Below are 25,554 nucleotides of genomic sequence, written 5' to 3'. Positions count from 1 at the left end.
AGGAGAAGGGGATGACAAAGGATGAGACAGTCAGATAGCATTATTGACTCATGGACTTGAATTTGAGCAAACTCCAGGAGATAGTGGAGAACAGAGAAGCCTAACGTGCTACAGTCCGTGGCATCACAAAGAGTTGGACACAGTTTAGTGACTGAACAACAATGACAACATATGAAATAAGAAAATGTTAACCTACTTCTGAAATGTTCACCAAACTCAATGAGATAAAAAACATTCTTTCCTGAGGCATTTGAATTTTAAAACCAATATAATCAACTATGTACAACTATGTGCCTATGGATAAGAACTGAGAGATAACATGAAAATACAGAAACAGTTTGCTTTCTCAGAGTGGAAATATTACAGTCAACTCCTCAGAAATATTATTTAATAGCTTGATGCAATCCTTTTTCAATAGTCCATTTTAAAGAAGATACTATGGATTTTCACACTTTCTCAGAGCACTGTCAGATTAATCCTAGCCATTTTTGCTCTTTAACACCTAAGAATCCACCTGCCAATATATTTGCAAGAGACGCGGCTTCAACCCCTGGATGGGGAAGATCCCCTGGAGAAGGGAATGGAAACCCACTCCAGTATTCTTGCCTGGGAAACCCCATGGACAGAGGAGCCTCGTGGGCTATAATCCATGGGGTTGAAAAAGAGTCTCACGTGACTTGGCAACTAAACAACACCTACCTCAAGTTCCAGTTCAACCAGAGGCCCCCAAACTTACAAAACTACACACTTATCCAGGCCAATGCAATGCAGGCCAGGCCTACTGAGCCCTCATGTGGTCCTTTCTCAGACTCAACAATTCCTCTGAGGACCAGAAAATTGCTATCACTAGACTCCCCAAGGATATATGGACCAGTCATATGACCATCCCCTCCAGAGGCGGGAATTATTTGTAAGGCTCCAAAGAGATATATAAGTTCTAGAAGAACTACTGATCCAGCTCCTATATGGCAGTATAACTAACCTGCCAGGCACTGTTTCCTATATTATTGTTTTATGTTCTTATCTAATTGCTTGTAAGCTTCTGCTTTGTCTTCTCAGTTGGTTGTAAACATTCCTGGGGTCCAAGGAGTGTTACCTGAATCAGTACTTATCAATATTCCCTCTTACCTAGCACAGAGTGTACTAACTGCTCAATCATGTCTGACTCTTTGCAACCCCATGGACTGTAGCCCACCAGGCTCCTCTGTCCATGGGATTCCCAGGCAAAAATAGTGGAGTGGGTAGTCATTTCCTTCTCCAGGGGATCTTCCTGATCCAGGATTGAACCCGCATCTCCTGCATTGCAGGCAGATTATTTACCATGAGAGCCACCCGGGAAGCTCTGAGTCTTACATAAAACAGACCATCAGGATATAACTACTGATTTGTCTGTTACAGACACAAAATTGCTCTGTGACATAGACAGAATTCCTATACTTGTCCCTGTGTTTAATGTGAGAAACTGAGGCACAGAGCAGTCAATTAAGGGTATGGGCTCACCAGTAAAACACGTGAGGAAAACACATACTGGCTGATCTAGGCCAACTACCCTCAAACACACCTTGTACTGCCTCCTATGACTACAAAAAGTCAGGGGTCAGGGGGACAGATTATTTCCCTGAGGAAAGGAAGCAAGGTTAAGAAAGGTTTCATCCAAAAATAACTAGTTTAATAACATCTAAAGTTAGAAACCAGGTCATTTGTATTGAGGGAAAGTACAGAAGAACATGGTGGTTAACACAGAGCCTCTGCTAGCCCTTTAAAGCTTTTATGCTGATTCAAAAAATTCAGGTAGATGGAGCCCTGAACCAGGAAAGCCAGTTAGAGTACCTGCTGCATTTCAGCTGCTGCCATCCCCATGAGCCAAGTGCCCCTGTGCAGTGAACAGCCTGCACAAACGTACATGGTGGTTCCAGGTTAAAGAGAAGGCAAATTCCAGAGTCAGGTTGCCTGGGGTGGGGAGCCCAGCAGTTTCACTCTGTGACACTGGATCTCTGTTTACTTCTCTACATTTCCTCATCTAGAAAATGGGGATATTTCATAACAAGGATTAAACAGGAAAACACCAGTGCCTTATACTGTTAATTATTTATAAGTAGGCCAATCTTTAAATGGAGTATGCTGCACTTCCCCAAAGGCCAGGAAGTCTCTTTCAAAATTTATGAAATGCCATTGTACAAGAAAGGTTTGTAAAGGTTGCAAACGTGAAGTTACTTAACTGTACTTGACATAAGATAATGAAATCTATTAAGAGGTACTTATGAGTCATTCATTTATGCCTTGACTGTTGGATTGGAAATGAAGAAAAAGACAGGAAAATTGGTTCCTGCTTTTGTAGGCAATTATGCGGCCAGTTTCTCTGAAAACAGAGCAAACAATGTAATGATGTAAACGCCACAGCCTTTGTTTTTCTTTTTCATTTGGGAAGAATTAACCAGGCAAAAACCTAGACTTCTCAGCAAATGGACCAATTTCCAAATAAGAATTGTTGCACATATTTCCACTCACTAAAAAATTATGAGAGTGATTTCAATAATGCCTCAGGGTCCAGTATCATGCTTAGGACAAGGAACAGTTGCCCAATGAATGGACTTCATTGGATTCCTTCAGAAATCAGGAGCTGTGTGCTGATCACACATCTTCCTGCTCATCAGTACCTGTGACTCTTTTAGTCCCAAGTTGATGGCAAGTTTCTTTCGGTCTGTTTTGCTGATATATTTCTGCTTCTGAAACATTTTCTCCAGAGCCTTTCTCTGGTCCTCAGAAAAGACAGCTCTTCTTAAAATGCCCCTCCGAGCTTTGGAAGTAGATTCTTGTGTCAGAAGAGGCAGTACACTCTCTTCTCCTAGAGGGAAAAAATAATACAAAAAGTCCCATTAGCTTTGGGAGGAGAATTCCACTCATATTCCCCAGAACCATATCCTCTACCTCTTTTCCATGACCAAATTATCTCATCTCTGAATTCTGCACATGTAGAGTGCTTCTTAACCTCATTTTGGTCATGGACTCCATTGAGAATCTGATAAAAGTTCTTTGCTCCCCACTGGGGGAAAAAAAAAATACAGATGCTTGCCTTCCCAATTTTGCATGCCATGTCAGAAAGTCCATGGTCCCATGTTACAAAGCTCCAATGTAGAACAAGTGATAGACGGTTTAAACACTTAATTTTCTCTAATTCTTCATTTACTTATTCATTCATTTTTTGTCTCAAACTGTCGAGCACTTACCATATGCCAGGCACTCTGCTCAGTACTACACAACGAAAAGTAAGACATATGTTCTATCATACTCATTACCTATAAAACCAAGGGGGAGGCATTTATTGAACTAGCATCACAAGTGTGATGAAGTATTCCTAAGGAGGGTGCCTAGGAACACAAAACGATGGGTCTAACCTTAATCTGCGGAGAAGGCAATGGCAAGCCACTCCAGTACTATTGCCTAGAAAATCCCATGGACGGAGGAGCCTGGTAGGCTGCAGTCCGTGGGGTTGCTAAGGGTCAGACACGACTGAGCGACTTCACTTTCACTTTTCACTTTCACACACTGGAGAAGGAAATGGCAACCCACTCCAGTGTTCTTGCCTGGAGAATCCCAGGGACAGGGGAGCCTGGTGGGCTGCCGTCTATGGGGTCACACAGAGTCGGACACGACTGAAGCGACTTAGCAGCAGCAGCAGCAGCAACCTTAATCTGGGATGTCAGGGAAAGTAGGCAAGAGTCAGAGATGTTTAATATGAGAAGGAAGGTTTGGAAGCCCTCCAATCACCTCCTACCCTCTCAGTTCAGTTGATTATCAGCTCCTTCAGGGCAGAGACACTACTTTTTCTGCCTTTTTTGGCTGGCACAGCACTGGTTCCCAGCCTCTGTGAGTTTCATTCATCATTCACCATTCTTCATTCGTTCATTCAGTTTTCTAGTATTGGTAGGTAGAATTACGTCCTTCCCAAAGATACCCATGTCCTAATCCTCAGAGCACATGAATATACTACATTAAATATCAAGGGGGAATTAAGGTTTCAAATGGAATTATGGTTGCTAATCAGCTGACCTTGAAATTGGGAGAGTATCCTGGAGAATCCAGGTAGGTCCAATGTAAGTGGAAGAGGGAGACAAAAAAGGAAGTCACAGTGAGAGTTTTGAAGATGTCACACTTCTTCCTTTGAATATTGGAAGAAGGGGCCATAAGCCAAGAAATGCAGGCAGTCACTGGAAACTGGAAAGGCAAGGAAACAAATTCTCCCCTAGAGCCTCCAGAAGAAATGCAGTCCTGCCGACACCATGATTTTAATCCAGTGAGACCCATTTCAGGCTTCTGACCTCTGTGACTGTAAAGACAGTAAGTTTGTGTTAAGATGTAGGTTTGTGGAAATTGTTACAGCAGCAAGAAGACACTAATACACTGGTATCAGACTCACTGGGTTAACTGCTGAGGAAACCAGACAAAAAGTACATGGTACCTGCCACAGGGAGTTCACCTTCTCATGGCAGGACCAACACACGAACATCACTCCAGAATACAAGCAGTAGGAGAGCAGGGACTCCAGCTTACAGTTGTAGCTGGTATGCATTTTGGTACTTAATAATTATTTCCAAATAAAGAAGCAAATGAATGTCTTAAGTACTAGAATAGAATGATCTCAAAAATGATCTGGCATTACAGAAAATGAAGTGATGAGTTCAGAGAAAATAGGCTGAGTCAAGTCTAAAAGAACAATTCAGTTCCAGAGAAAAGGAACTAAGGCCAACCCAGGCAGAATGACCAGCATGTTTCAAAGTACTAAGGCACAAAGGAATAAAGTGACACCAAAGAAAAGTAGTCCCTTGGACTGCAAGGAGACCAAACCAGTTACTCCTAAAGGAAATCAACCCTGAATATTCATTGGAAGGACTGATGCTGAAGCCTCAATACTTTGGCCACCTGATGCGAAGACCTGACTCATCGGAAAAGACTCTAATGTTGGGAAAGATTGAGGCCAGAAGGAGAAGTGGACAACAGAGAATGATATGGTTGGATGACATCACTGACTCAATGGATATGAGTTTGAGCAAACTCCGGGAGACAGTGAAGAACAGGGAAGCCTGGCATGCTGCAGTCCACGGTGTCATAAAGAGTCAGACGTGGCTTAGCGACTGAACAACAAGGAAAAGTAAACAGTCAGCAAGGCCAATGAACAGCATAAAGCAGATGATACAAACTGGAAACCATATCCAGCCTGGAGGTGCGCTTTGCTGGTCTTAGACTGTTGGTAAAAAATTCTGATTTAGCTGTTCATAATTAATAATTGGGAGGTTTCATTTGAAACTCGGGTTTTCAACATCTCTTCAAAGGTAACCTCACTGAGCTTACCTTCCCACAGAGCAAAGAGCTACCAGAGTGAATGGCAGAAGCCCCCATAGGAAGCACGTGGTCCCTCGTTTGCCACAGCCTCATTAACTTGCTTTTTACCTGTCAAGCTCTTGAAGACATCTGGACCTGTGGTGTAGAGATTATGGAATGGAGCAAAATCAGACTGAAGAGGACTACAAGGGTCTGGAACATTATCCAATAGGTAGTGAAGATCAACAGAATATGTTTAAGCAGGATGTGACTTGATAATAATAAACACACACTGAGCACTTCCTCTGTCCTCATACTTGCCCTGTAGTAAGCTGCTGATACGCATTATTTCATTTAATTCTCCCAACCTATCTATGCCATGAATGCTACTATTATTCCCTACATTTTAAAGATGAATAAAAGGAAGCTTAGGTAGCTTAAGGAACTTTGTCCAAAGACATTCCAAAACAAATGTTCTTAACCCTACACAGTACTGACACAATACTGACTTGTATTTTAGAAGAAAATGTCAATAAATGGATAAATCTTGTCTATTCTACCTCTGCAATATAATTGCTTTCTTTCCTATTTGTCTGAAAGATTCATAAACAACTTCCAGCTAGTCTCTCAGCTCCGGGTTATGTCTCATTCTCATCCATCCTGACATTCCCAGAAGAAACACTGGCCTCTCTCTCTTTCTTTGAGCTCTGCAACACTCGTAGAAATCTCCACAGAAATGCCATAATCCTTGGGATGTAATGAAGCTCAATTCTTTACCAAGTTCTAGTTTTACTGATGTATTTTCGATTCATCCTATTGTGGGATCTTGGTTAATTCTCCATCTATAGAACCAATTACTTTTGCCTGACTCACACCAAGGTCATATCTTAATGTCAGGCTTTGGCAATTGGATTCACTATTTCTTTCTCAGAGGCTTAAATAGTTTTATGCAATACTGGTCAAGGCTCAGTGATAAAAGAATCCACCTGCCAATGCAGGAGACACCAGTTCAAACCCTGAGTCAGGAAGATCCCCTGGAGGAGGGTATGGCAACCCACTCCAGTATTCTTGCCTGGAGAATCCCATGGACATGGAGATAAGCTTGGCGGGCTATACAGTTCATAGGGTCACAGAGAGTCAGATATGACTGAGTGTGCGCACACACACACACACATGCAATTATGGTCAATAATATTGATAAAAATAGTATGAATATCTCAATATGTTCATATATTTCTAAATGCTTTTCTTTTCTGAACTATCCTTGGTATAGATACTACAGAATTAGCCTTCTGCATTTTATTTCAGAGCACAGATTCATCTGCTGAGATGGTGTCTCTCTGGGAAGCCTCAGGACAGAGGACTCTGGAGGATGGGAAAACTAGGTTTAGACCTCGGCACATACCTGTGTGATTTGGAGAGAGTTATTCACCCTTTCAGCTTACTTTACAGAGTTGTTCTAAGGATTTGATGAAATAGCACAAGACAACTTTCAGTGCTGAGCCCACAGTAAGGATCATCATATGCTAAAGACATCTGATCAGATGAAAAAGTGTTCAAAGCAGTTAAGGCTCAATGTGGCACAAAAGATAGAATTAAATAGTAGCAAGACTTTTTGAATCCAAATTCTTGGCTCCCTCCTCTGTCCCCCACTGGTGGGTCAAGATTGTGAAGAAAGAAACATTTACGAACACAGCCAGAGCTACTGTTTGTGACTATGGGCTTCTGCTCCCTGTCCTTGGTCAGGACCACATGGCATCTCCGATACAGCATGGCAACAGTGTCCTCAAATTCCAGCAGGCCCTTCTCACTTCATATTTTGATCTGGAATTCTTAACTTATAAATGTATCCAATCTACCATTATTATAGCCATACATATTAAAATTAGGGACAGAAACTTAAATACCCAAAGGTAATGAAATGCATAAGCACATCATGTTATACCTACTAAATGAAAATTTAAAGAGCCATTAAAGATGACTAGGAAGATCAGGCAGCAGCAAAAAAAAAATACACTATATTGATATATAATCTACATATCATGCTAACGCTCAGTAAAAATGCAGAGGAAAAAAAGATTGATAAAGCAAAAATAAAAACTAAGAGAGGTTATTGTCACACCATTATAGATAAATAATGCATCTCCACTCCATGTTTTACCTGTGATTCAGTTTTATAAGGAAAACAAGCAAACATTGCCAGTACCATACCATCTTGATGACTGTGGCTTTGTAGTAGAGCCTGAAGTCCGGCAGGTTAATTCCCTCACTTCCATTTTTCTTCCTCAAGATTGCTTTGGCTATTCGAGGTTTTTTGTATTTCCATACAAATTGTGAGATTATTTGTTCTAGTCTGTGAAAAATATCATTGGTAGCTTGATAGGGATTGCATTGAATATATAAATTACTTTGGGTAGTATACTCATTTTTACAAGATTTATTCTTCCAATCCACGAACACGGTATATTTCTCCATCTATTAGTGTCCTCTTTGATTACTTTCACGAGTGTTTTATAGTTTTCTGTGTACAAGTCTTTTGTTTCCTTAGGTAGATTTATTCCTAAGTATTTAAAAAGCAGAGACATTACTTTGCCAACCAAGGTCCGTCTAGTCAAGGCAATGGTTTTTCCCGTGGTCATATATGGATGTGAGAGTTGGACTGTGAAGAAAGCTGATCGCCGAAGAATCGATGCTTTTGAACTGTGGTGTTGGAGAAGACTCTTGAGAGTCCCTTATACTGCAAGGAGATCCAACCAGTCCATTCTAAAGGAGATCAATCCTGGGTGTTCATTGGAGGGACTGATGCTAAAGCTGAAACTGCAATACTTTGGCCACCTCATGCGACGAGTTGACTCACTGGAAAAGACTCTGATGCTGGGAAAGGTTGGGGGCGGGAGGAGAAGGGGACGACGGAGAATGAGATGGCTGGATGCCATCACCAACTCTGTGGACATGAGTTTGAGTGTACTCCGGGAGTTGGTGATGGACAGGGAGGCCTGGCGTGCTGTGATTCATGGGGTCGCGGAGAGTCGGACACGACTGAGCGACTGAACTGAACTGAACTGAACTGATTTAATTCTTTTCGTTGCAACAGTGAATGGAATAGTTTCCTCAATGTCTCTTTCTATTTTCTCATTATTAGTGTATAGGAATGCAAGGGATTTCTGTGTGTTGATTTTATATCCTGCAACTTTACTATATTCATTGATTAGCTCTAGTAGTTTTCTGGTAGAGTCTTTAGGGTTTTCTGTGTAGAGGATCATGTCATCAGCAAACAGTGAAAGTTTTACTTCTTCTTTTCCAATTTGTATTCCTTTTATGTCTTTTTCTGCTCTGATTGCTGTAGCCAAAACTTCCAGAACTATGTTGAATAGTAGTGGTGAGAGTGGGCACCCTTGTCTTGTTCCTGACTTTAGGGGAAATGCTTTCAGTTTTTCACCATTGAGGATAATGTTTGCTGTGGGTTTGTCATATATCGCTTTTATTATGTTGAGGTATGTCCCTTCTATTCCCACTTTCTGGAGGGTTTTTATCATAAATGGATGTTGAATTTTGTCGAAGGCTTTCTCTGCATCAATTGAGATAATCATACGATTTTTATTTTTCAGTTTGTTAATGTGGTGTATTACACTGATTGATTTGTGGATATTGAAGAATCCTTGCATCCCTGGGATGAGTCTGGCTAGTGGTTTGTCAATTTTATTTACCTTCTCAAAGAACCAGCTTTTGGCTTTGTTGATTTTTGTTATGGTCTCTTTTGTTTCTTTTGCATTTATCTCTGCCCTAATTTTTATGATTTCTTTCCTTCTACTAACCCTGGGGTTCTTCATTTCTTCCTTTTCTAGTTTCTTTAGATGTAGAGTTAGGTTATTTAGTTGACTTTATTCTTGTTTCTTGAGGTGTGCCTGTATTGCTATGAACTTCCCCCTTAGCACTGTTTTTACACTGTCCCAGAGGTTTTGGGTTGTTGTGCTTTCATTTTCATTCATTTCTATGCATATTTTGATTTCTCTTTTGATTTCTTCTATGATTTGTTCATTATGCAGCAGCCTGTTGTTCAGCCTCCACGTGGCTCAGTTTCCTAGAAGAAGCATGAGACAAGATGCTGCTTCTACCACCACTGCTCCTCTCCATGTCTCCCCTGGGAGTCTTTCGTGGGGTCTCTCTGGATCCGTCATAAACCAATGATGAACTTACCCCATTTTCCTACCTTCTAATTCTAGGAATATGAGCTCAAATTTACACCTGCAAAACAAACATAGGGACTTCAAGAACTTGATGGTGATTTAAAAGTCTCTCAGAAGTTATTAAAAAGTCACAAGCAATGAATACCTCTGATTATTCCTAAATTCATGACACAAATCTGATTTATATGGAAACTAACAGATGACAATAATAAATAAATACTAAAAAATAACAATGAACAGATACAGAGATAGAGCATGCCTAGATAAGAGGCTTTAGAAGCCAGGGCCATCAACTCAAGGAGCTATAGACTGCCAATTTTCAGATGACCGTATATTATTTTATAGTGTGATATCCATATATATTTGGGGCTCAGTATGTGCTGCTGTATGTGCCAACAATAAGCAGTGTGTCATGAATTTTCTACCACAATACCAAGAGGAAGATACTAGCATCCTTATTTCCATAGGAAAAAAACTGAGGCTCTGGAAAGATAACTTCTGCAATTGAGACCGCACATGCAAGCAGAGGCCAACGGACACTCTTTAAAACTATACTGAAGATTGTCAAAGTTACAGATGGTCATGGAAAGAGGTCAGAAGGTGGGGAGAGTCATTAAAATGGCAGAACGACCTAGGACAACAAAGTTTTCAAAGGTATAATTCCCAGCATCTTGCGACGGACCCCCTGTACCACCTCCATCCCTGGGAAATCCCTGTGTGACGTGAGCCTTATGAAAGGCACTTCAAATGGAGGTGTGCTGTGTGTGAATGATACAGGGTGATGAACGATAGAGAAAAATGCAGTAGATAAACTGGTGGAGGTCTCTGTCTAGCCCAGGGTAGGCTGCTACTACTACTTATGAACATTTGGGGAGAAAGAAAACTCCATTCCAAAAATGTTACTTGAATGCTTTCACTGCCTCTGTGGAATTGTTGAATAGAGCCATCAACTTGGAAAAGCTATTGTCTTTGAGTCTCTGACTCCTTTAAACCTTCTTCCTGGTTGACTGAGTGTCATTTATCTATAGAGTACCCTCCCTTCATTATTGAGAAGTCAAAACCTATGTTCAACTCATCACACAAACTCATTTACATGTTCATCACAATAACTAGACTATTTATCTATTATCACAAAATGCTGCATCCTTCTGAAAATCTTAAGAGTACTAAAGATAAATCCTTATAAAAGAAGCTCTCAGGCAGCCTTTTGTGGATTTCCATAGGTTTTGATGGGGCTTCCCAAGTGGCACTAGTGGTAAAGAACTTGCCTGCCAATGCAGGAGTCATAAGAGATGCAGGTTCGATCCCTGGGTCGGGAAGATCCTCTGGAAGAGGGCATGGCAACCCACTCCAATCCTCTTGCCTAGAGAATCCCACGGACAGAGGAGCCTTGCAGGCTATAGTATGTAGGGTCGCAAAGAGTCAGACATGACTGAAGCAACTTAGCAAGTATGCATAGGTCTTGTTCAGTTCTCTAAACCTACTGACCACTCCAGCTGAGAGCAGAACACAGCCAGGACAGGTGTGTTTATCAAGGTGTGTGCCCAACAGAGCCATCGCCACATTTGAAAGTGACACTCTTAGGACCAACCTACAATAATAACAAGGTCCCTTTCCTGCTGCCTTCAACAAAATCCTAAATTCAAATTTCAAGAGTATGTTAAATTCTTTTAAGTTTTAACAAGGAAGAAAAGATAGTAAAATTACCTCTAAATGCAGAATCTAAGTTCACCTACCAACAAAGCTAAAACAATTTATTCCAGAATAGTATTTCCTCACTCATATCTTCATAATGCTGCTAAAATTTAAATTTTGTTTTTTAATGCATAAAATTCTTGAGAAGTTAAATTCAAGTTGGGTACTCAAAGACAAAGAAATAATGATTTGATTAATTCAATGAGATATTCCACATAATTAACACACCTACACATTTTCATGTAGTCTTTTTCTTAAAGTCATTCTCTGCATAATTTCTAAAATTTTCCATTTCATTTTAGCTGAGAAGTATGCTATTTTGAAAGGAACCTTATGAATACACTATCAAAGATTTTCCTTACACTGCTTTGGGGAAAAGGAGAATTTAACACTGCCTTTTTTTTTTTAATTTTTATTTTTATTGGAGGCTAATTATTTTACAATATTATATTGGTTGGTTTTGCCATACATTGACATGAATCTTCCCTGGGTGTACATGAGTTCCCCATCCCGAACACCCCTCCCACCTCCCTCCTCCCCTTATGCTCCCTCTGGGTCATCCCCGCACACCAGCCCCAAACATCCTGTAATATGCATCAACACTGAACTGATGATTCGTTTCACATATGATAATATACATGTTTCAATGCCATTCTCCCAAATCATCCCACCCTCACCCTCTCCCACAGAGTCCCAAAGACTGTTCTATACATCTGTGTCTCTTTTGCTGTCTCATATACAGGGTTATCATTTGCATCTTTCTAAATTCCATATATATGCGTTAGTATATTGTATTGATGTTTTTCTTTCTGGCTTACTTCACTCTGTATAATAGGCTCTAGTTTCATCCACCTCATTAGAACTGATTCAAATGCATTCTTTTTAATGGCTGAGTAATACTCCATTGTGTATATGTACCAAAGCTTTCTTATCCATTCGTCTGCAGATGGACATCTGGGTTGTTTCCATGTCCTGGTTATTATAAACAGTGCTGCAATGAACATTGGAGTACATGTGTCTCTTTCAATTCTGGTTTCCTCGGTGTGTATGCCCAGGAGTGCGATTGCTGGATCATATGGCAGTTCTATTTCCAGTTTTTTGAGGAATCTCCACACTGTTCTCCATAGTGGCTGTACTAGTTTGCATTCCCACCAACAGTGTAAGAGGATTCCCTTCTCTCCACACCCTCTCCAGCATTTATTGCATGTAGACTTTTGGATAGCAGCCATTCTGACTGGTGTGAAATGGTATCTCATTGTGGTTTTGATTTGCATTTCTCTGATTATGAGGGATGTTGAGCATTTTTTCATGTGTTTGTTAGCCATCTTTATGTCTTCTTTGGAGAAATGTCTGTTTAGTTCTTTGGCGCATTTTTTGATTGGGTCATTTATTTTTCTGGAATTGAGCTGCAGGAGCTGCTTGTATATTTTGCAGATTAATCCTTTATCAGTTGCTTCATTTGCTATTATTTTCTCCCATTCGGAAGGCTGTCTTTTCACCTTGCTTATAGTTTCCTTTGCTGTGCAGAAGCTTTTGATTTTAATTAGGTCCCATTTGTTTATTTTTGCTTTTATTTAAAATATTCTGGGAGGTGGGTCTTGGAGGATCCTGCTGTGATTTATGTCAGAGAGTGTTTTGCCTACATTCTCCTCTAGGAGTTTTATAGTTTCTGGTCTTACATTTAGCTCTCTAATCCATTTTGAGTTTATTTTGGTGTATGGTAGATGCAAAAATCCTTAACAAAATTCTAGCAATCAGAATCCAACAACACATTAAGAAGATCATACATCATGACCAAGTGGACTTTACCCCAGGAATGCAAGGATTCTTCAATATCCACAAATCAATCAATGTAATACACCACGTTAACAAACTGAAAAATAGAAATCATATGATTATCTCAATTGATGCAGAGAAAGCCTTCGACAAAATTCAACATCCATTTATGATAAAAACCCTCCAGAAAGTGGGAATAGAAGGGACATACCTCAACATAATAAAAGCGATATATGACAAACCCACAGCAAACATTATCCTCAACGGTGAAAAACTGAAAGCATTTCCCCTAAAGTCAGGAACAAGACAAGGGTGCCCACTCTCACCACTACTATTCAACATAGTTCTGGAAGTTTTGGCTACAGCAATCAGAGCAGAAAAAGACATAAAAGGAATACAAATTGGAAAAGAAGAAGTAAAACTTTCACTGTTTGCTGATGACATGATCCTCTACACAGAAAACCCTAAAGACTCTACCAGAAAACTACTAGAGCTAATCAATGAATATAGTAAAGTTGCAGGATATAAAATCAACACACAGAAATCCCTTGCATTCCTATACACTAATAATGAGAAAATAGAAAGAGACATTGAGGAAACTATTCCATTCACTGTTGCAACGAAAAGAATTAAATACTTAGGAATAAATATACCTAAGGAAACAAAAGACTTGTACACAGAAAACTATAAAACACTCGTGAAAGTAATCAAAGAGGACACTAATAGATGGAGAAATATACCGTGTTCGTGGATTGGAAGAATAAATCTTGTAAAAATGAGTATACTACCCAAAGTAATTTATACATTCAATGCAATCCCTATCAAGCTACCAACGATATTTTTCACAGAACTAGAACAAATAATCTCACAATTTGTATGGAAATACAAAAACCTCGAATAGCCATCTTGAGGAAGCAAAATGGAAGTGGGGGAATTAACCTGCCGGACTTCAGGCTCTACTACAAAGCCACAGTCATCAAGACAGTATGGTACTGGCATAAAGACAGAAATATTGATCAATGGAACAAAATAGAAAGCCCAGAGATAAATCCACGCACCTAGGACACCTTATCTTTGACAAAGGAGGCAAGAATATAAAATGGAGAAAAGACAGTCTCTTTAACAAGTGGTGCTGGGAAAACTGGTCAGCCACTTGTAAAAGATGAAACTAGAACACTTCCTAACACAATACCACTGCCTTATAATTTTCCCCCACTGTAAGGATTGTGCTTAAATAGCTAATTAAACTATTTATTATATGTGAGAAGGGCACTGGATGAATGATTATTTCCACATTTCAACAAGTCAGTCATAAATCTAACAGGTTAACAAGAAAAACTAAATCAATTTTAAATAAGTGAATCATGTAGAGACTCAAAATGATATTTCTCTTGCTATGGATCTGTTGATCTGATCCTAAACTTTTAGAAATAGTGAAATCAATATTTTGAAACAATGATGAGAGTCACTGATTTTACTACTTATTAAAATTTTTAGTATAAACCATAATTTTGGCTGTCCAAGCTGAAACTAAATACAAAATTACTTGGACAGTTCATTTTCCTTCTTTTGTACAAATGGAAAAAAAACTTAAAATTCCTGGGCATAAAATCATTCTTATTATTAAAAACAAGAAGAAGAAAAGCCAATAAATGCCTTAAATAAAAACCTTACTGGGCAGTTGTAAGCCTTATCAATTGTTCCTTGGTATCATGAGTTCAGTTCAGTTCAGTTCAGTTGCTCAGTCGTGTCTGATTCTTTGGGACCCCATGAATCACAGCATGCCAGGCCTCCCTGTCCATCACCAACTCCCAAAGTTCACTCAAACCCATGTCCATCGAGTCGGTGATGCCATCCAGCCATCTCATTCTCTGTCGTCCCCTTCTCCTCCTGCCCCCAATCCCTCCCCGCATCAGAGTCTTTTCCAGTGAGTCAACTCTTCGCATGAGGTGGCCAAAGTACTGGAGTTTCAGCTTTGGCATCAGTCCTTCGATCGACCACGCACAGAAGCGTGGCCGACAGGAGCTGCCTCACGCCCAAGTGGCAGCGGCTGCACGGACGCAGGAGGGTCAAGAGGAGCTACTCCACGTTCAAGGTCAGGAGGGGCAGGCCATAAGGAGATACCCCTTGCCCAAGGTAAGGAGCAGCGGCTGAGCTTTGCTGGAGCAGCCATGAAGAGATACCCCAAGACCAAGGTAAGAGAAACCCAAGTACGACGGTAGGTATTGGGAGAGGGCATCAGAGGGCAGACACACTGAATTCATAATCAGAGAAAACTAGTTGATCTGATTACACGGACCACAGCCTTGTCTAACTCAATGAAACTAAGCCATGCCGTGTGGGGCCACCCAAGACGGGCGGGTCATGGTGGAGAGGTCTGACAGAATGTGGTCCACTGGAGAAGGGAATGGCAAACCACTTCAGTATACTTGCCTTGAGAACCCTATGAACAGTATGAATAGGTATGATGAATATTTATGTAAAATTCTTACTGACAGCAGAAATCTACCATTTCAGTATTATTTGCTCCAAATACAATAAACATTATACATAAGAAAATAAGAAATTCACTTCAGATTTATCACTAATGAGATTCCATCATTTTTATTAAGAACACTGGTGGCATCTCTAACTTGTTTTAAAATGGCAACTTAGAAATGGAGACAAACGTCAGTCTGAGCAGTGTTGATTTTCCACTTGTATGTTTTATTAAATAAAAGAGATAAACACAGGGCTTTATAAGCTTCCAGGAATAAACACCACAGTTTACAACAGCCATACCAAAGGCACAAAGTGGGAAGGGCCGAGAAGCAGATGGAGAATAAAGAGACTTACTTAGAATGATTTTTTTTTCAAACAATCGAGAAGATTCAGTTGTCTAGGAAATAACTTTCGACTCACTTTTATGGGATTTATTTATTAAACTGGTCTGGGCACCAGAATACTTTTACAGCCTAGAAACTCTTATTAAAACCCTACTTATAAAATGAATACACTCACACATACATGAGTGTCCACCTGTCACATGGAATGTTTTGGTCCATTGCTCTTACCTAAACTACACTGCCAGAGATTTTCTAAAGTAGAAGACCAGTATTATATCAAGGTGAAATCACTGAAACTAGGCATGGGAACTCTTTCAATCTCCACCCCTGGGATACCACACTAAAGATTAATTCCATAGAGATGCCACCACGCTGCGGTATCAGATATTTGGGGTGTAATTCTCTGCTCCAGTCGTTCTTTCCCGATACTCTAATATATGGTGATAAATGTTTCCTTAATCTGTACAACATTTTTCAATTACCCTCATAGGAGACCACCTTGAAGGAGCGAGTAAAAGGTTTAGTCATGGTTTCTATTTTTCTATTTGAATCAATACATTCTAGTTAAATGGACAATTAATAGGTCACTTTCAAAATAGTAGTGTATCAGTCCTGGTTAATAAACGATCCCCACAGTGGATAATGGGCCCTATGTATTCAGCAAGCCCTGTATACACTCAGCTCATCCACTAAATCCCCTTTCAGGTGGACAGGGTTATATGGGAAGATGAGCTGGAATGAGTCTATAAAAGTCAGCTTCATTCACTGCTTTATTTTTCAGCCAAGTGCTTTAAATGGTGTCCAGAAATTCACTTGGAATGTGAGACAGGAGAAAAGACTGCCACACAGAGCCTCACTTTATGACCATACAAAAGGGCAACTGACCCTTGCCCGAGCCTTCTCCCTGTGAAATGGTTCCGAAAATTCATCTGCACAGTGAAAAATCGTGGTGAGGTCGCGTGTGGATGAGTCAAGTGACAGTGGCGATTGGTCACGGGTCTGTCACCCATTGTGGCCGGGTCTCGGCCATGTAAAGTGCCCTGTGGGAAAGTATCAGCCCCCTAAAGAGATGCTCAGAAGCCTGCAGCTCATTAAACGGCCAGCATTTGCTGCCTCACTTGTCAGGAATCATTCTGTTGAGCAACTGCTCTCCTAAAACATTCATAAAACACATGCAGAGAGGCAACAGAGATCTGAATTCAACCATGATACAGCTCTGGACTTCAGCCTGACTCTACTCCTAGCCCACTTTTCACCTGACAGAGCTGTTAACCTGAATCAATGTTTTCTCTTCGGCAGCAGAAATCCACGTACCCCTCTGCTGGACTTCTTTATCACCAACTTGAGTCCTCCTGCCTACAGATTCTTGGTTGACCAAAAAAATCTCAAGATCATTGTGAATGTTATTTCTTTTTATTTTCACTTAGACATTTTTTTTTTCCTTTGTGCATGTGAATGTGTGTGTGCTCTTCAAGTTTCAAAGGTTGTCATTCTCCCTCTATCTCGGACACTATTAAAATGATGTAATGTTTGAAGAAAAGTTCTCTTGAAAATACTTCCTACAGCCCTGGTTGGTTTTCTTCAAGATCATAAGAGATGGTATTTATCTCCTTTTACAATCTTGGCAATTTTGGATTATTTTCCAGGGACACCTAGTGACTTTCTGTGTCACATTTTAAACCGAATGGAAATTTTACACAATCTCTTAGCTTTCCTTCTTTTTTCTTCTTTAAATGAGCATCGCTACATGTTTCAGCAAGAGCCAAATGGGTCCCTCTGAGATCTTTTATATCAAATGGAAAACAAGTCGCTTTCCTTGATGTGTCAGCCCTGGGTTTCAATGCTGTTAGAAACCGCTCACAATCGCACAGTGTGCTGAGGTCTGATAAATCTCTGGAAACCTCGTGAATAGGAACGCTGTGATTTTTAGCTGAGGAATTAGCTCCTTGTCATTGCATTACCAATTAGTTTTCCAGAGCACATTAAATCCTGCTGCTTTGGTTTACAGAGTAACTGAGGCATTGCTGATGAAGCATAAAAACTTACTTGCAAAAGCAGTGGGGGATGCGGGGCGCCGACAGGACCCACCACAGCACGCCGAGTAGAATGGCGGGGCGCTCAGAAAAAAAGGCTTGGAAGGCGCTGCAGAGAAAGCATTGATCACATTGATTAGCCATTTCCTTTAGACAATATTCAAAATCCCAGTTTTCCTAAAGTCATGGGGTAAAGCCCTACATCTTCGGAGCATTTAGTTAGCTACAATTTTTACTGGAATTAAAGTCATTTTAAAGTAGTCTTAACAACCTAGGGGGTGGGATGGGAAGGGAGGTGGGAAGTACTTTCAAGAGGGAGGGGATATGGGTAAACCAGGGCTAATTCATGCTGATGTGTGGTAGAAACCAATACAAAACTGAAAAACAATGATCCTTCAAAATAAATACATAAAATTTAAAAGTAAATAAAGTAGTCTTCATCTGTCAGAGCTTGCTGAATAACTTAATCGTGGTTTGGAAGTTATGGTATAAACGCTCAAATTATCAAAACCAAACTTAATTGTTCATTTTCTGTGTGGTTATAAATAGTAAATATCGCTTTATTTAAAATTGCCTAGAGCAACACTGTCCAGGAGAACTCTCTGTGATGATGGACATGTCCTCTCTCTGCTTGCCCAATATGTATCTACTTGTCATATATGCCACTGAGCACTTGAAATGTGGCCAGTATGTCTGCATAGCTGAATTTTTCATTTCAGTTTTTTAAAGTTTAAATAGACTCGTATGTCTAAGGGCTAACACATTGAGCAGCATGGTTCTAGATACAATTCTTACCAAGAAACAATTTGTATGTTACACGCTTCAGTTTAGTTTTTAAAGAGATCATATTACTCCACTTTTTATTTTCAGAAGGTGCTTTGAAATATATAGACAGCTAGATTCCAAAGTTGAAAACAGTTAATTTACTGAGTAATTCAATGACAACAGTGGTTTTTCTGATCACTTTTACATGCGTATTTGAGAATAGTAACAACATTCAATCTCAAGTGCTATCTAGTCAACCTGAAAGCATGTGTGTTTATAGTATAGGGAGTTGCCATATAATTCTGCTGTGCTCACTTTATTAAACTATGCTATTCAGAACACTTTCAATACATATATACAGAATAGTTATCATTACTCTTGTAAATAAAGAAATCTTAAACTCTGTTCCTCAGCAGATGAAAAATGGCTATAAAGGATGTCACAGAACATTAGTAGCTCTCCTGTACTGAGCACTTATTATATGCCTAGGTGGTTCAGATGGTAAAGCGTCTGCTTGCAATGCAGGAGACCCGGGTTCGATCCCTGGTTTGGAAAGATCCCATGAAGAAGGAAATGGCAGCCCACTCCAGTACTCTTGCCTGGAAAACTCCATGGATGGAGGAGACTGGTAGGCTACAGTCCATGGGGTCGCAAAGAGTCGGACACGACTGAGCGACTTCACTTTCACTCACTATATGCCAAGCTTTGGTTAAGTGTAGTGCCTTAAATACAATATGTCCTTTCATACAGTAGAGTTTAATATAGTATAAACACAGGTGAGATTTCCTTAGGTGGGCAACTTGCTTTTACCATCACATAACCATCAGAATGTCTGACACATTCTAAATAATCAACAGATTTTTGATGAATGAATAATCTTAAAACTAAGAAACAGGAAATCAGGAATTAATCTTTTCCCTGTTCGCCTGATGCAACTCTGAAACATAGTATCTTTTGTAACAGATAACTTTTAAATCTAGAGGATGACTTGAAAATAAATATTTGTACTATTCTCCCTTTATTTTCAATGGAAACTTTTTTCACTTCTTAATCATACACAGTGTATATAATTTTGCTGCAAATACATGCTTTTTTCAAGAACAGAGTAATTTCAGACTCATGTTTTAACCAATTGATAAGCATTCATTTATTTTACCAAGATCTTTGAAGGACATATCAAAATAAATATATAAGTACATAAAATAATTTTAAGGTCTCATGGTCCTTAATGCTGTAAAATTGCAAATTAACCATAATGGAGGGTCTTTTCTATGATATGGCTTCCCTGGTGGTTCAGATGGTAAAGAATCTGCCTGTAATATGGGAGACCCAGGATCAATCCCTGGGTCGGGAAGATCCCCTAGAGAAGAAAATGGCTTATCCAGTCCAGTATTCTTACCTAGAGAATTCCACAGACCGAGAGGCCAGGTGGGTTATAGTCCATGGGGTCACAATATGATGAAAAGCTGTCAGTGTCAATGGTTTTAGTTTTTTAATACCTGAATTTTTAAGTAATAAAATGTCAGTGCTACTTTGAAAACATGGCAACTAACCAAAGTATGAAAAAGAGATCCGTTTTGGTATTCAGTAAGTTCTATAAAACTTTTTTTAAATTGTCATCATTATCATAAGTTGTTCTAATGCCGATTTAAAAGCCATGACAGAAATGATAAATCACTTTATTTGAACTTAATATCTTATAAGAGGGCTTCCCAGGTGGTTCAGTGGTAAAGAATAATCTGCCTGCCATTGCAGAGGTGGGTTTGATCCCTGGGTTAGGAAAATTCCCTGGAGAAGGAAATGGCACCCCACTCTAGTATTCTTACCTGGAAAATTCCATGGACAAAGGAGCCTGGTGGGCTTGAGTCCATGAAGTTGCAAAAGAGTTGGACACCAGTTAGCAACTAAACAGCAACAATATTATAATAATATGGAATTGTTTAGGCCCGAGTTAAGAATTAGACTCTGATGCTGGGAGGGATTGGGGGCAGGAGGAGAAGGGGACGACAGAGAATGAGATGGCTGGATGGCATCACCGACTCGATGGACATGAGTCTGAGTGAACTGCGGGAGCTGGTGATGGACAGGGAGGCCTGGCGTGCTGTGGTTCATGGGGTCGCAAAGAGTCAGGCACGACTGAGCGACTGAACTGAACTGAACTGAACTGATGAATATATGAAGCACTTTGAAAAGTGGATATTAATATATATAATAAAAGTTGTCTCATGCTTATTCTCAAGTATTTCTGTTAACTTACTTCACCTCCAAACTAAGTACCTCATAGTTATTTTAAGTTATAGCTATTGTGCTGCTTGGCATTTTGTAAATTCAGGTAAAAGGAACAGGCTCAGCCATGAGCCTTTTCATATGTGCATTTACAAATGTGCATGTAAGCATCCATCATAATAGTTGGAAACACACACACAAAATTTTTTTTGCTTAATATCTAGTGTAGAAAATAAGTATGCTATGGTGATACTATTGATATCAATATAACAATGCAGGATAGGTACAAATTACAAATTTTACTATTCTAGCCAAAATGTTTCTCAGTTTAATCCTACAGCCCTAAAAATGAAAACAAAGAATTTTTTTAAAGTATGGTTCATTTGATACATATACACAATGGAATATTATTCAGCTACTGAAAAGAATGCATTTGAATCAGTTCTAATGAGGTGGATGAAACTGGAGCCTATTATGCAAAGCAAAGTAAGTCAGAAAGAAAAACACCAATACAGTATATTAACGCATATATATGGAATTTTAGAAAGATGGTAATGATGACCCTATATGCAAGATAGCAAAAGAGACACAGATGTAAAGAACAGACTTTTGGACTCTGTGGGAGAAGGCAAGGTGCAATGATTTGAGAGAATAGCATTGAAACATGTATATTATCACATGTGAAATAGATCACTTGTCCAGGTTCAATGCATGAGACAGGGTGCTCAGGGCTGGTGCACTGGGATGACCCTGAGGGATGGGATGGGGAGGGAGGTGGGAGGGAGGGCCAGGATGGGGGAACACATGTACACGCATGACTGATTCATGTGAATATATGGCAAAAAACACCACAATATTGTAAAGTAATTAGACTCCAATTAAAATAAATAAATTTTAAAAAAGACATAAGGATTGGAAAAAAATAAACAAATAAAAACAAAAAAAAAGTATGGTTCATTTGAGACAAGTGTTCAATTAAATTCAATTGTGATAAATGAGGTTCTGAGATATAGGCTCTTAGTGTTAAATTTAATCAGAAAAAGTTTAATTGAACAGCTTTTTATATTACTCCGTACTATTCTATCTTAATACAGTAAATCTGTAATCAAAATGACAGCTGCACAGTAGCAACTCTATAGTGGCTAAAGAACTACATGTGACATGACCAGGCTTAAAGTTCCATCGTATAGTATTTTCTCACCATTTAAAATCACCTAATTGACACACATGTATTTACACGGAAGATTAGTTGATTCCTAATTTCTATGCATAAGTACATCTTGTTTAAGCTGGTTTATGTGGAAATTGCTGTGAAATTTCAATTAAGTGCTCCATTTTTTACGTGCTCCTACTTGGACATAAGTCAAATGTTAATCTAACGGAGCATGTGATGGCCAGGATGTTGAATGGTGAAATAAAAAATAAAATAAATAAAACAATGCAATGCATTGAAGATATATACTACATTTTAATGTTTGTCAATCACATACTTTTTCAAGCAGTGAATAAAAAATGAAAACTCAAGTATGATAAAAACAAAGTGACAAGTTAACAGATACATTAAAACTTTAGCAAACCATTTAAGAACTACTTTGGAGATACTCTGAAAAGGGCAGAAAACAAGGCAATTTCAAGACCATGATATGCATTTCAAAGCCCATCAGTGCAATCTAGATGCAGTCACCTTATCATTTGTCATGTTAGGAACAGTTTGTTTTAGGCTTACCAAACAATATACACGACAGGAATGCCTACTATACATATGCACTAGACTGGCTATGAAGTTAACACTAGCTATTTCATTTATTAATATTCATCCTCAAATGGGCATGCATCCGGAATGTGATGATGACTGTTTTCAGCAGACAAGGGAAACACAGGTATTTTAGCATAATATGTATTAATAGTTCTTAGCCATGAGAGAGAAGGACGTCAGGCACACATACTGGCAGTTACTTAGTAAGAGGCAGACATTTCCATATCTCCCCAGCTTTCCAGAAGAGAAAAACCAACAGCTTTCCTGTGGGGCGGGGGTTGGGTAATGCATGCTGTCAGGTCCTGCAGCAAGATGCTAGGTTCTCTGAGCACACCATTTCAGGATACTCCAAAGTTTGTATTCTGCCAACAAATCTGCCTTCCGGGTTCTGCGTGAATCTGTTTCAAGTTACAAACAAATGATTTAAAATTTCTAGAACAAAACTGTCTGAATCCAAATGACTAAACTTGCTTATTCAGAGAAAACTTTGTGAACTTTTCAGTTTTTAATCACATGTTCTGACTTATCTGAAAACACAGAATCAAACTATTAATTATTTTGAATGTTTAATTAAGATGGGAACTTAAAGCCAACTTAATGGTGAACTGGTCTGACTTTTTTTTAAGCCTAACCAGATGGTTCTGTGACAAAAGCACCCCACAGTCAAGGATAGTTACAAGCCTGCTGCTGCTGCTGCTGCTGCTAAGTCGCTTCAGTCATGTCCAACTCTGTGCGACCCCATAGATGGCAGCCTGCCAGGTTCCCCTGTCCCTGGGATTCTCCAGGCAAGAACACTGGAGTGGGTTGCCATTTCCTTCTCCAATGCATAAAAGTGAAAAGTGAAAGTGAAGTTGCTCAGTCGTGTCCGACTCTTCATGACCCCATGGACTGCAGCCTACCAGGCTCTTTCGCCCATGGGATTTTCCAGGCAAGAGTACTGGAGTGGGTTGCCATTGCCTTCTCTGGGTTACAAGCCTAGTTACAGAGAAATCATTTTCAAAATTCTGTGGTCTAGAAAGCAAGCAAAACATTTCATTGTTTTTTTTTTATTATTATTATTTTCACTTTCTTTACCAATGGAGAAGAACAGAGTGTATCTAAATAGGGTGAAACCACATTTTTTATTGTCACAGCAAATTGTGGTACTAACTGATGCAGGCTGACATTTCAAAGGAAGAATCTTAAAGACCACAAAATCTTCAAATAAATTTTAGGAGCCACTGTGATGCTATGCCGACTGGGCAGCACATTTGAAGAAGGACGAAGAAAAAAGAGAAAAGGTTCCAAGATGTCTTACAAAGGCAACCAAAGGATCAAAACATACCTCTGGGAAAGAATAACAGGGAATTAAATAATTTCAAAAGGATGATTTTAATGACCTCCTTCAATTACTGGGTATATGGGCACTGGGAATAAAGAAATCTAAACTCCTGACTTTATATATGACACAATTGAACAGACTATCTTAAGTGGACCCCCCAAAAAAATCCCTAAAGAATGACAACTATCTGTCATGAGTTATAAAACCTAAGAAATATCACTTATTGAATAAGGTATGATTCATTTTATCACACAAGCTGGAAGTAATTCATTTATGTGATCCACATGCAAATATGCCTTCTATCACAAGACAAAGCAAGTTAAGTCATCCTTTACCTTCTGTCATCAAAAAATGACAGAAGTCCACTTTTTTTTTTTTTTTTGCTTTGAGTGTTTCAGAGACAGAAAGCAAAGGTCTTAACAGTCTGGTATAGTTCATGAGAAAATAAATCAAATGCAGTGTCTACTTGTTTGATTCTGTCCTTTTAATTCCATGCAAATAATATTTACTGCATGTCTATCAAGTGCCACATAATGCACTGTGTGCTGGGATGACAAAGATTACAACAGGATATCTTCCCTCCCTGAAAGAATTTCTATTTTTAAATGTTCCATAACTTACAGATTTGAATCTGCTGATCAAATAAATGAAATACAAATATTTCCAAACTCCAAATTAAATTTTGTGCTATAAAATCTAAGACATTTCCCATGGCCGTGAGATCTTAAAAAAAATAGTACCATGTCTTCCCCTAACCACTGTTTCCCAACCCTGAATACACATGAGAATGATCTAGAGTGTTTTTCAAAGATAGAGAGCCCGGACCCCACAGGAATTGGGTTAAATCAGGCTAGTAAGAGTGGGTCCCCCAACATATTATTAATATTTTTTCAAAAGTTGCACACGTGATTACAATGTATAGTCAGGATGAGACCACTGAATAGAACACAAAACAATGCCTGACACACAGCAGGCACTCAATAAATGTTAGCCTTTATTCCTACCATTATTACATAATTTGGGATCGATTCTAAGACAACAAATAAAAAGAAGCATCATGGTTCAGACCTGCATTAAAACATACTAGCAAGTAAAAAGAAAAGAGTATTTTCAGGAAACCTCTCTCAAGAAGGCTTTAAGCAGGAAAAGCATCTTGATCTGGAAACTTGACTGGGAAAGTATCTGAATGGCATAAGAAGAGAAATAAGGCATTCCAGGGAAGAAAGGTGGCATGAAAAAAATGAAAGACAGCAAGGATAATGGTGACACACAGGGCAGGTTAAGACCAAGGTCAAAGGTGTGAGCATTAAGAATGTGGTTAGACACCCCAACAATCATTTGAGCACGATTTACTAAATCCAAGACATGAAAGCAACCTAAATGTCCACTGACAGATGAATGGATAAATAAGATACGTGTATGTGTGTGTGTGTATTGTGCTAAGTTGCTTCAGTTGTGCCCAACTCTGAGCAGCCCTATGGACTGTAGCCTGCCAGACTTCTTTGTCCATGGACTTTTCCAGGCAACAATACTAGAGTCAGCTGCTACACACACACACACACACACACACACACACACACACAGAGGAATATTACTCAGCCATTAAAAAGAATGAAATAATACCATCTGCAGCAACATGGATGGACCTAGA

The 25,554-nt window shown here is 39.3% G+C and overlaps 1 protein-coding gene across 1 annotated transcript in view; it reads right to left on the bottom strand.

The window, feature by feature from the left end:
* The window catches only part of DBX2 (developing brain homeobox 2), a 40,564-nt gene that overhangs the window by 5,326 nt on the left and 9,684 nt on the right, over positions 1-25,554 (bottom strand). The window contains exons 2-3 of the mRNA XM_055396551.1: positions 17,849-17,944; positions 2,658-2,845 (exon numbers count right to left, since the gene is read on the bottom strand). Of these exons, the coding sequence (XP_055252526.1) occupies positions 2,658-2,845; positions 17,849-17,944 (284 nt within the window). The remainder of the gene's footprint in view (positions 1-2,657; positions 2,846-17,848; positions 17,945-25,554) is intronic.

Source organism: Moschus berezovskii, chromosome 6 (assembly GCF_049115385.1).
Source record: "Moschus berezovskii isolate FMDL1 chromosome 6, NW_MosBer_1.0, whole genome shotgun sequence".
In the NCBI taxonomy this organism is placed as follows: Eukaryota; Metazoa; Chordata; class Mammalia; order Artiodactyla; family Moschidae; genus Moschus; species Moschus berezovskii.
The sequence above is the reverse complement of the archived record's forward strand: the minus strand, read 5'-3'. Positions and strand labels throughout refer to the sequence as shown.